At 50.4% G+C, this 12,933-nt stretch overlaps 1 protein-coding gene across 1 annotated transcript in view; it reads right to left on the reverse strand.

Moving 5' to 3' along the window:
* The window catches only part of CHD2 (chromodomain helicase DNA binding protein 2), a 1,340,517-nt gene that overhangs the window by 1,185,205 nt on the left and 142,379 nt on the right, over window positions 1-12,933 (reverse strand). The window contains exon 2 of the mRNA XM_086956769.1: window positions 9,838-10,138. Coding sequence (XP_086812895.1) covers window positions 9,838-10,138 — 301 coding nt within the window. The remainder of the gene's footprint in view (window positions 1-9,837; window positions 10,139-12,933) is intronic.

Genomic DNA, 12,933 nt, shown 5'->3' on the forward strand with positions numbered 1-12,933 from the left:
AAGGAGAGCAGGCAGCAGTCTCCTACCTTCACCGTCCCCTCCGCACGCCGGCACAGCAGGATCGGGCAGACGAGGGTCCGTTGCGGCCTGGGAGCCTCGTGGCAGGCACCGAGGTTGCGTAGTTGTGGCAGCCAAGCGTCCGCCACAGGCAGCTCCAGAGCAGGCACCGGGCAGGTTTCAGAAGCCCGTATCTTCGGCTCTGGGAATCGCAGCCACTCCAGACTTGACACGATTGTAGATGGCACCCCCCGGATGCGGAATCCGGTCTCCTGGGGGCACCGCGGCACCCCGTGGCGAAGGATCACGGCAGGATAAGTGACCAAGGAGCGGGAGCTGCAGGTCTAGGCAGCCATTCCGCAAGCGCGCCCTCTAGCGCCCCCCGTATAGGAAGCATTCTTGCTGGTGTGACGGCATAGGTATCTGGAAACGTTGCGCCACCCTCTCCACTATGTGAATCAGCCTGCGCAGGCATGGGAGAAGCAGGACAGGGTATGACATAGTCGTCCCACTCGTCATGAGTAGACTGGGAATCGTGAAGTTTCCTTTCTTCATGGGGTTCCTCCTCCTCGTCATTTGTGGAAGGCAGAGGTGGTGGAATGACAGGCCCGGCTGTATATTCAAGGGTGGAACTTGTGGTCTTGGTGGTGGAGATACAGCTGGAAGTGGAGACTTGGCAGTAGTAGGGAATCTCTGCTTATAGTCTGTAATGAGGAACTGTAGGTCGGAAACCAAAGATGCTGGTAGGCAAACCATGGGAGGCGGAGGTGGATGGTATTCCTCTGGACCAACATCCTGATCCTCCTGATCCTGGTCCTCATAATCCGAACCGTCCTGATACTTTACGTTCAGTTCAGTTAAGTTAAGAATAAGAGTTGATATGAATTCTGTGCATGTTCACACTAAAAATGAAAGATATGAAGAGCACAAGGTTGTTTCGGCCATATGGGGCTCTGCATTTGAAATTGTTGCGCTGGATAATGTTATTGTAAAAAACGCCCTTTGTATCATTTCCAGCCCTGAGGAAGCCGATGGGTTATCAGTAACCTCGGCGAAACGCGTTGGCATGGGATTGGATTTGAAAACAAATTAAATAAGAAGAAACTTTCAAGAGCCTTTTGGATTGTTTTGTGTTTTTGAAGGACAAAAAAAATGTTAATGTTGTGATAAGTGGTGTGCTACAATTTTTGTGATTTTCAAGAGGTGGACGGTATTCCTCTGGGCCAACATCCTGATCCTGGTCCTCATAATACGAACTGTCCTGATACTTTACGTTAAGTTCAGATGAGATTGTCGCTGTTCGAAACATACTGCCCTCATCAGAATCCTCTTCGTCCAAGAGGTGAGCCGGAGGCAATGGCTGGACCCTACTAGGTGAAGTCAGGGCCGGTGTCAAGGTACATTTCGTTATTCTGAGATGTACATATGTACTTTTCAAATTAGAATCCGTCGTCGTCGACGAGCCAATCGACGGTGTAGTCGTCGACGGGGAAGCGTCGACGGGCACCATAGTCGATGGAGTTCCCGTCGACGGAGCCTTCGTCGACGATTGAGTAGATGTCGACGGGACAGTCTTCGGGCCGTTGTCAACACGGTCGTCGGCGATCGCAGAGTCAACGGTTGCTTGGAGATAGACGAGGTCTTCATCTTTATCGTTGACGAGACAGACCTACCGGCCGTCGACGATGGAGTTGTCGTCGTCGACGTATACAGTGGAGAAGAGGCGACAGAAGTGGAAACCGTCGTCGTCGACGAGGTCACACACAAGGCCGTAGACGTAGATTTTCTTATTGTTGAATCCACCGTCGACGAGACCGTCGTCGACGTAGTGGAAGAAGGCTTCTTAAAGGTGTGAACAATCTCGTGAGGAGAAACCTTTGGTGGCAGAGCCTTGGAATGTCCCTCTGAAGATTTATGTGTCTTCTTCTGAGGTGGCTGCGACGAAGGGCCTGGAAAAACCACCTTGGTCTTTTCTGAGAGGATTTGGAGGAAATTGAAGAACCCCCACTGTCCTCAGAAGAATCTAGTTGGTCTTTGTCTTTCAGCCTCTGCAGCCAAATAAAGAGGCACCCCTGCCGATCTTTGAGGGTCTTTGAAGAAAAGGTACGTCATACCTTGCAGTCCTTTGAAGAGTGATCCAGGTAAAGGCAGCAGAGACAGTCTTTGTGCTGGTCATCCACATGAAGGAGTAGTTTCTTTTCTGTAACTCCAGTTCTGTAGTAGGGGTATCTCTGTTATAGTCATAATCTAGTGAACAGTCCCGCCCATGTGCGTGGACCCCGGAGCAATCAAAAATAATCTCTTAAAGTGTCGAAAAAATGCAGAACTGCACAGACACTTAAGAGAGAATTTAACGACATATAATGCAGCCTATAAACAGGCTACACTGTCCAGTACTTCAGCTAGAAATTCTACCAAAAATCCACAAAACAGCAAAGCCTGTCCAGATTACTCTTGCCTCAGCAGCAAAAACCCCTCTGGAATGATAGAGAGGAAGACATGGACAGACAAGCCCCATAGGCTGCCATTATGTGGCTCAGAACAGGATACTGTGCCTTTAAGAGAACTTTCCAGAACTTCACAGTATCCCAGAATGCCCTGCAGGTCCCTCTTACTTTCAGTTCTTTTTGAAGGCGTAACACGCCAGACCTGTAGCATTCCTTACATGAATATCTTTCTCCACCGGGGAGGAGGGCGGGCGCTTATGACTATAACAGAGATACCCCTACTACAAAACTGGAGTTACAGAAAAGAAACTACTCCTTCTGTAGTAGGGGATCTCTGTGTATAGTTATAATCTAGTGAATAGAATGGCAAGCCCATCCCCACAACAAAGCGGCGGTGGAGAAAAGAAACCAACACCACTATTGTGCGAACAAATTCCGCAGCGAAGCCTGTCCAACCTGAGCATCCGCCCTGGCATCAGTGTCCAGACAGTAATGCTTAGCAAAGGTATGAACCGACTTCCAAGTGGCGGCCTTGCAAATTTCTGCAATCGGCACATTACGGAGCAAGGCTGTCGTGGCAGCTTTGCCCCTGGTGGAATTAGCCTTAGGCTTACCTCCTAAGGTCTTATTAGCTTTCTGGTAACACAGTTGTATGCAGGACACAATCCACCTGGAGTTGGACTGCTTAGAGGTCCCAAGACCCTTCCTGACCGATCCATAATTGATAAACAATTGGTCTGACCTACGAATACCTTTGGTCTTATCCAGATAAAATTTCAACACCCTCCTAACATCCAGGGAATGTAGAGACCTTTCCGCTGGAGATGAAGGTTCTGAAAAAACGTAGGCAAAGTTATAGTCTGGTTGACATGAAAGTCAGAAATAACCTTGGGAAGAAATTTAGGGTGAGTACGCATAACAACCTTAGCAGCATGAAATACAGTATAAGGTTCATTACAACACAACGCCTGAATTTCACTCACCCTGCGGGCCGATGTAATGGCCACGAGGAACGCCGCATTCCAGGACAGGTGCTGCAACGAAGCCTTATGAATGGGTTCAAAAGGCTCCTTCATCAAACCGGACAGCACCACATTCAATTCCCATGAAGGCGAGGGAAGCCTGACAGGAGGGAACACTTTCTTCAAGCCTTCCAAAAAGTCCTTGATCACAGGGATCTGGAAGAAGGAAGTCTGTGAAGGGCTTTTCCTGTAGGCAGTCAATGCAGCGAGATGAACCTTAATGGAATGAACATTAAGGCCAGACCTCGCCAAATGCAGAAGGTAAGGAAGGATGACATCTTCCTTGCACGTCGTAGGGTCAAAGTTCCTGGACACACACCAGACACAAAACCTCTTCCACTTGTAAGCATAAGATGTCCGAGTGGAAGGTCTCTTAGGCTTTATCAGTATGTCCATGCAATCTTCGGGCAGATTCAAATGGCCATATTGCACTATCTCAGGAGCCATGCCGCCAAACTCAAGGACGAGAGGTTGGGGTGCAACATCTGCCCCCCGAACTTCGTGAGAAGGTCCGGCCTGCACGGCAGCCGTATGTGCGGAAGGATTGACGGGTGTAGAAGGTCCGTGAACCACCACTGCCTGGGCCATTCCGGGGCAATCAGGATCATCCGTGCCCTGGACCGAAACAGCTTGATGAGCACCGCTGGAATCAGGGGAATGGGCGGAAAAGCGTAAACAAAGCTGTTCGACCAGTTGATCCAGAGTGCATTCCCCAGCGTCCCTTGCTGGTAGTATCTGGAGGCGAAGTCTCTGCATTTCTTGTTTTCGGCGGTGGCGAACAGATTTACGTCTGGCGTCCCCCACCTTTCGAAGACTTTTCCTAGTACGTCGTCGTTTATGACCCATTCGTGGTTTTCCTGAATCAGTCTGCTCAGTGAGTCTGCCTGAACATTCTGCACACCTGGTAGATGGGTAGCCGTTATCGTCAATCCTCTGGCCAGAAGCCAGTGCCAGATCGTCAGCGCCTCCCGAGACAGAGTGCGCGATCTCGACTCCCCCTGCTTGTTGAGGTAATACATCGTGGTCGTATTGTCCGTCTGTACAAGCAGAGAGTTGGTCTGGAAGGACGGAAGAAAGGCCTTCCGTGCCAACTGAACAGCTCTGAGTTCCAGGAAATTGATGTGATACGTGAACTCCATCTGAGACCACGTTCCTTGAATCTGTAAGTCTCCCGAATGCGCTCCCCAGCCTTGGATCCGTCACAATAGTCTGAGTAGGGATGTCCTTGTGGAAGGGAACCCCTCTGAGGAGATTCTCCACTGAACACCACCACTTCAGAGACTGAAGAGCATGCAGAGACAGTCGTATCTTGTCGTCCCAAGATCCTTTCCTCTGGTCCCATTGGTCCTCCAAGCACTCCTGCAGAGGTCTCATGTGTAGCCGCGCATGAGGAGTGAGGAAGATACAAGAGGCCATCGACCCCAGTAGAGAAGACACCGTCCTCACTGTAATAGATGGAGCGGTCATAAGAGCCTGAGCCTTCCGAAGGATCAATCGCCGTCACTCCTCCGAAGGAGACACACTTGCTGACAGCGTATTGATGGTGGCCCCTAAGTATTGAATGCACTGGACCGGGATCGGGACGGACTTGGACATGTTGATGTGCAACCCCAACTTGTTCAAGAGAACGCACGTCTTCTGGAAGTCTGCCTAAGCTTCCGAGAAGGAGGAGGCCTTGATCAACCAATCGTCCAGGTAGACAAATACCTTGTTCTTCCTGAGGTGTGCCGCTACCACTGCCATGCACTTCAAGAAAGTTCTGGGCGCAGACTTCAGCCCGAAAGGCAGCACTGTGTATTGATAATGGTTGGTGCCGACTTGAAATCGCAGAAACGTCCTGTGTTTGTACGCGATGGGCACGTGGAAGTAAGCATCCTGTAGGTCTATGGCACAAAGCCAGTCCTCCTGTTGCAACTGAGGAAAAATTTGATGCAACGACAGCATGCAAAACTTTTCTCTGCGAATCCACTAGTTTGCCTGCCGCAAGTCCAGAATGGGCCTGAACTCGTTCTTATCCTTCTTGCGAACCAGGAAGAACCGGGAGTACAGACCTCTTCCTCTTTGAGACAGAGGTACGTCTTCTATCGCCCTTTTCCTTAACAGGATATCGGCCTCCGCCTGGAGCTCGCGCAGTTGATACTGCGAGCTGACCGGAGGGATCGCTGGAGGAGAGCTGTTGAACCGAAGACTGTATCCATTGCAAACAATATTCAGCACCCACTTGTCCTGAGTAATTTTTCTCCACTCTGCCAGAAAAGATTGAAGGCTTCCCCCCACCGGAGCGGATAACGTATGAAGGGGAAGTAACCGCTCAGGGTTGAGACACGGCCGGGCCCTTGTTCGCGGTAGAGGACTGCTGTCCTCCTCTACCCTTTTGACGTTTCTGGAAGGGTCTCCGGAACTGCTGCTGTTGTTGCTGCTGTTGCCCGAAGACTGTCCCCGTCCTCTTCCTTGTGCACCGAACCGCCTTTGGAACGGTCGGTAGGCTTTCTTTTCTTTGGGCTTCTCCAAGCCCACAGCCGTAAGGGTCTCCGCCTCCGCCTTCATACGGGCCATCTCATCATCTGCGTGTTTCCCGAATAGGGTCTCCCCAGAAAATGGCAGATTGGTCACCCGTTGCTGAGCCTCCGGCTTGAGTGACGTGAGCAGTAGCCAGGCATGCCGCCGCTGATTGATTCCATGGCAGTAACCATGTGCGGCCAACAGGGAGGCGTCCGCCGCTGCACTGATCACCTGGTTTGATACCAGCATCCCTTCCTTGTGGATCTCCTGGAAGTCCTCCCTCTTGTCTTTCGGTAGCAGTTCCACGAACTGTAGTAGGGAGTCCCACAGCGCCCTGTCGTAACGTCCCAGCAGAGCTGTATCGCTGGCCGCCTTCATGGCTGCGGAAGCGGTCCCACACGCTTTCCTGCCCGCTGAATCGATCCACCGACTCTTTATCTGGCGGCACTGTGGATGACAGGGAGGTAGAATGCCATTTCCTGGCTGCCGTCACTATCACTGAATCCGGTACCAGATCCACTCTCAGAAAGGCAGGGTCCGAATCCGGGGCCCTGTACTTCTTTAGAACCGGGACAGAGCGGCCTTCACCTCCGCTGGCGTGAGGAACAGCTCCTCCACAGGTTCTTTCAATACAGGTACCAGACGCAGAAGAGGGCGAGACAAGTGCTTCTTGTGAAGCGTCTCAAATATCACGGACGTCGTAGGTGTTGGAGCCATCACCGTGATACCTAACTTCGCAGCTCCCCTCAGGAGAACTTCCTGGAATGTGGCAATGTCGTCCACTGGAGAGATCCTGGTCTCAGGAGAGTCCGATAAGGTCGGCGAGTAGGAATGGGTCCTGTAAGAGTCCGTGCGGGACCTAGACTCTCGCCTCCTATGGAGACGCCTCGATCTGGTGGAGGATCTATGACGACTCCTTGATCTTCCTCTCCGTCCGGAGCGTGAACGGGACCTCCTCGGACGAGGACGATCAACCGGGTCCACCGGAACGGGTGACTTGGGTTTGGACAGAGCCTCCGGTCTAGGTGTACCCTTGGGAGGCGTCGGAAGCTTAGGTAACGAGGTCGACCTCGGTGGAACCGGAGGTGGCTTCTCAGGCAACCCTGACCCAGGTTGCGGTGGAGGTAACGGAGGCGGAATATGCGTCCTCGGAGGGGGACCCCTCGGTAACGGAGGAGGGGGAGTCACCTTCCCCGACGGGGTATGCACCTCGGAATACACCGAGTTCGACGAACCCCCTTCTCTTCCAGCCTGGGACGTAGGTGAACCTCCCACGGCGTCAGGTCTACTTCCACCTCTTTTCGGCGTCGAAGAATGGCGACCATACGGTGAGCGTCGGCCCCTGGACGTCGAGCATCTCTTTCTCGGCGTCGAACGCCTTCTGCGCCTTGACGGCGAACCTCGGTGCCTCGACGGCGAACCTCAGTGCCTCGACGGCGAACCTCAGTGCCTCGACGGCGATCCTCGGCGCCTCAACGGCGACCTCCTGTGCCTCGACGGCGACCTCCTGTGCCTCGACGGCGACCTCCTGTGCCTCGACGGCGACCTCCTGTGCCTCGACGGCGACCTCCTGTGCCTCGACGGCGACCTCCTGTGCCTCGACTGCGACCTCCTGTGACTCGACTGCGACCTCCTGTGCCTCGACGGCGACCTTGGCCTCGACGGCGACCTTGGCCTCGACGGCGACCTTGGCCTCGACGGCGACTTTGACGGCGAGGACCTCACCGACGACGTCCGCCTCCTCTTCGCCGATGGCGAACGGCGGTATCGCCTCGACAGCGAGCGCCGACGCCTGGCTCGTCGACGATCGCTCGACGTCGACGACGAGGATGACGATGAAACAGTCACCAGGGACTTCGAAGGTCTAGTGAAATCCCTCGACGCCAAGCGTCGACGTCGTTTCGTCTCTGACGATGGGGAACAGACCGCAGTCATTCCTCTCGACGCCGTAGTGGGCTCAATGGACCCAGGCAGAGAATGGTGGCGCCTGCTGGTCTTCCTGCCCCTGGGGAGCCCTCCAGGGGCCTCAGCAAGGGCAGAAGAAGCCCCTTCAAACCCACCTTGTGCCTTCAGTCTTCTTTCTTCGAGACCCTGAAGTCTGATCTTCTTCCTTTCCCTCAGGGTCCTTCCAGAGAAGCCTTGGCAGATAACACACTCCTCTGGAACATGAGAAGCTGGAAGGCAGAGGATACACACCTCATGGTGGTCCGACCTGGCCTTTTTCCTGGAGCACTCCGGGCATTTGTCGAATAATGCAGGCATATTCGACAAAAACCAGAGTGAGAAAACCAAGAAGAAAAGCCCCACAGCACAATAAAGTACTAAATCTGTGAAAATTAGTGAAAAAACACCAAATAAATCCCAAAAAGGGAGAGCTCAATGCTCCAGGGTCCTGCTAGCAGGAGCCGGAAAAAAGAACTGAAAGTAAGAGGGACCTGCAGGGCATTCTGGGATACTGTGAAGTTCTGGAAAGTTCTCTTAAAGGCACAGTATCCTGTTCTGAGCCACATAATGGCAGCCTATGGGGCTTGTCTGTCCATGTCTTCCTCTCGATCATTTCAGAGGGGTTTTTGCTGAAAGCAAGAGTAATCTGGACAGGCTTTGCTGTTTTGTGGATTTTTGGTGGAATTTCTAGCTGAAGTACTGGACAGTGTAGCCTGTTTATAGGCTGCATTATATGTCTTTAAATTCTCTCTTAAGTGTCTGTGCAGTTCTGCATTTTTTCGACACTTTAAGAGATTATTTTTGATTGCTCCGGGGTCCACGCACATGGGCGGGACTATTCACTAGATTATGACTATACACAGAGATCCCCTACTACATAAGTCTCTGTTTACCACAGGAACCACAAGGCCTATAAAGACCTTTCTTAGGTGTATCTGCCTTGAAGAACAGATGAACTTCACTCAGAAGATGGAAATATATGAGAAGAAACAATGGAAATCCAGAAATGAAGCAAACTGAGCAGAGCTCAGTGGAGACTCCCTTAGCACGACGTGCGGTAGAAAATCTGAGGGACTAGGGCTCCTTCCAGGAAGGTTCTAGAGGGTGGTGATAGCCGATTGGCTCTTCTCTAGACTTTGGTCCTTTTTACAAAAGGACATGGATATGGTACTAATGTGAGGCCTTTGGCCTATTACTCTATAGGTCTAATGAGACATTACTTTATTTATGTACCGGGGACTCCCATCCCGACGACAGGGAATGATTCTGGCATGTGAATCTATGAAAGATACCTGAATACTGGATAAAATTTAAGTTACAAAAATGAAGAGAAAAAAAAAGGACTATAAGAAATGTGCGTTAATGTGGAAAGTTGACTAAGGCTTACAGTGCTAGTTTTGATTACATATTGTCACATGATGCTGGGTGTCTAAGAGTCAAGATTAATTCTTAGATTTAGAGCATATGAAGAGGGAGATAAAACGAAAGGGAGCAAAAAAAAACAACAACGTCGAATAGCGAGTATTTAGGAGTACAGTGTATTGTAGTTACAAAGCTGGGATGCTGCAGAAAAGCAGATACAGTTTCAATGAGTGTAATTTATTATCTGCTCACGAAAGGGACGAGAGCCAATCCCTTCAACACAACCGTGCTCTTATTTGGAGGCCAGCAAATTTCCCTCGCTGTTAAAATGTTGGATGGTACGTTCCTTCCTTCAAGACAACAACTTAATACACAATTAAACAAATCCATTAGAGTACAATGCAAGAATATGGAAACAACCAGAAACATTCAACCAGGCCATTTATGAACTAATGCAAGTTCTAAATGACTGCGTTATGACAACATAATTTACACCTGTGTATATGACCCCTTTAAGATAAAAGTCTAGCACTTAGGATGCATTGCTGGGAATCAAAACATACCTTCTTCACGTCTGCCAACCGCTGCTTTTTGGGAACATTTTTCTCTTTGTTTTCGGTGGAATTCTTCCGGGATTTAGAACCTGTAGACTCGTTTTCAGATTCAGACTGACTTCTAGACGCAGAGCTGCTGTTGGATTCACTTCCATGCCCACTGGCATGTTCGCTTCCATGACCACTGGCATGTTCGCTTCCATGACCACTGGCATGGTCACTACCGTGCCCACTCCCATGTTCACTTTCAGATTGACTGCCGGAGTCTGACGCAGATGCTAAGTGGTTGGATTCTTCAGATGCTGAATGACTGCATAACGGAGAAAAATCACAAAGAGAAAGTAAGAAAACTGAAGCAGCATAAAATTAATCAAAACCAGAACAATTTTGCTGCTAATCTATTCCCCCATTTGTGCCCTAAAAGGCCTAGGACCCACACCATTTTTGCATAAGAGATCCAAGGCCGAAGTATCAGATAAATGGAGTTATAACTGTGCCATTATTGCTCCCCCCCCCCCAAAAAAAACAGCATGGATAACGTTTTTTTTTTCAAACAAATTTAATTTAGGTTTTCTCCCATATCTTCTTAAAACTCAGTATACAATAGAGCCTTGCAAGCCTTTCATAATTACAGTGTAGACAGGGTATCAATAGCTTTAGCCGGTCAATGTATCGTACAATTTAGTATGTATATATATCAGTATATTATTGCGTTATTACATCCTCTGGTATACCTGGCATAGATGACCCGTCCATTTCCCCTATATTACCATTAGCCTGGATAGTACCATCCTTCTGAGTCATGACTTCTTGTTCCATTAAAATCAGTCAACTACCCAACTCCCTCCCTACCATCCTCCCTCCCCCTAGGTGTGCCTTAGCGTGATGTGTCTCTATAGTTTTTGCCCTATGAACAGCATGGATAAAGTTGACATTTTTTTATTTCAGGGGGGAGGAGGTGATGTCAATGATTAAGTGGTTGCCTAGGTTGGAGGGCTAAACATCATACCGTTTCAAAATTCATAACCTTGAAGACAGACTCTACAGACACATCTGAATTCTATGTCAGGACCGGAGGCGAAGATTATGCTTTCTTTATTTTCCATTCTCAGCAACTTCAACTTAACATTAAAAAACTTCAAGTCCCATGAACCTATAGTTCAGGGTTATATACAGTCCGCCTATCAGTACATCCTATGGATGACGAGGGCGTGGTGCTGCCAACACCTTTCCCCATTCTTTCCTGCCCTCAGCATCAAATAAGCTTTGTTTTCCTCTCGCTCGTCTAAGGGCAAGGGAAATTTCACAGTTATATGTATATTCGCATTTTAAATTTAGTTCTGTTGGTATTGCGCTTTGCAGCGCCTTGTACTGCTTGCGATTTCACTTTCAGCCATAATTTTGATTGGGGCTGCAGGAGCATGCCCGCTACACAAGTTACTACTTGTGTAACGATATATCTGTAAGAGACATTAGTTGGTGATAGATTCATTACCTTAGAATATCCCCAGGCGTCAGACTGGATCCGGAAACTTTTGCGTAGCAGTACCCTTGCGGGTCGGTAGGCGTCGTCTGCGGCTCCGCGTCCGTCGTCGGCGCCGTGATGACGTCGGAGTACTTAGACGCCGCCTCCGCGTGCTGACGTCAGTTCTTAGACACAGCTTTTCCGCACCAGAAACGCAGAGCTATGCCAAAAACCAACACCGGTGCCAAGAAACTAGGGCCCTGAAAGGGGATGACCTTAACCCTAGATATCTGTTCGCAGAACGGGGAGGATGGGTGAGTCGGTAAGGAATCTATCACTAACTAATGTCTCTTACAGATATATCGTTACACAAGTAGTAACTTGCGCATCTGAAAGAGACACGTTAGTGATAGATTCCTTACCCTAGAAATACCCCAGCAATACCAACCCCGTGGTGGTGGGTCTGCGAACCAATAATCACACCAGAAAGTCCTGGAGGACGGAATGGTCAACTTGACTGTCCAGGCAATAATGTCGTGCGAACATGTGCAACGAGGCCCACGTAGCCGCCTGGCAAATGTCCTGCAAGGGCTCACCTCGGCCCAAGGCAGTTGTAGTTGCTGTGGCCCGAGTGGAAGGAGCCCTCAGCCCCACAGGGGGTTCCTTCTTAGCCAAGGAGTAACACGCCTGGATACACAAGATGATCCACCGCGAGATGGTCCGCTTGTGCACCGCTTTCCCTTTCTTAGCGCCCACGTACCCAACAAAGAGTTGGTAATCCACCCGGAATTGTTGTGTGCGATTCAAATAAAATGAGAGCGCACGTTTTGGGTCCAGACGGTGGAGCCTCTCTTCCTCTCTCTCGAGGGATGCGGAGGCGGAAAGAAGGTGGGCAAGGTGATGGATTGCCCAATGTGGAAGGCCGTGACAACCTTGGGTAGGAAGGAGGGCCTTGTCCGAAACACAACTTTGTTCGGATGGACTGAAAGGAAAGGAGGCTTACAAGATAGAGCCTGGAGCTCACTCACTCTCCTGGCAGAGGTGATGGCAACCAGGAAGACAGTCTTCAAGGAGAGAAGGCGAAGAGGACAGTTGTGAAGTGGCTCAAAGGAAGCTCACATCAGGAATGTAAGAACCAGGTTCAAGTCCTACTGCGGCATCACGAAGGGAACAGGAGGGAACGTGTGTGTGATGCCCTTAAGAAAACGATTAACTATAGGGGACTTGAACAAAGAAGGTGGATCAGGCAGCCTCAGAAAGGTTGAAAGAGCTGAAAGATAGCCCTTGATAGTGCCCAGAGCAGAGCCCTGCTGGGCAAGAGAAAGAAGAAAGAGGAGAACCTCAGAAAGAGGGGCATTAAGGGGATCCACAGCCTTTGCTGTGCACCATGCCACAAATCTGTTCCACCTGCAGGCGTATACCGACTTTGTGGAGGGACGCCTGGCTGCCAGAATGATGTTACAGACTTCAGGAGGCAAGTCAAATGACCTCAACTGTGGCCGCTCAATCTCCAAGCATGGAGGTGGAGACTGGACAGGTTCGGGTGGAGGACCGTCCCCTGCTGCTGCGACAGAAGGTCCTCCTGAAGAGGCAGACGAACCGGGGGATCGACTGACATACTGAGTAGCTCGGGATACCAG

The sequence above is a fragment of the Lissotriton vulgaris genome, chromosome 2_1 (genome assembly GCF_964263255.1).
Source record: "Lissotriton vulgaris chromosome 2_1, aLisVul1.2, whole genome shotgun sequence".
Classification (NCBI taxonomy): Eukaryota; Metazoa; Chordata; class Amphibia; order Caudata; family Salamandridae; genus Lissotriton; species Lissotriton vulgaris.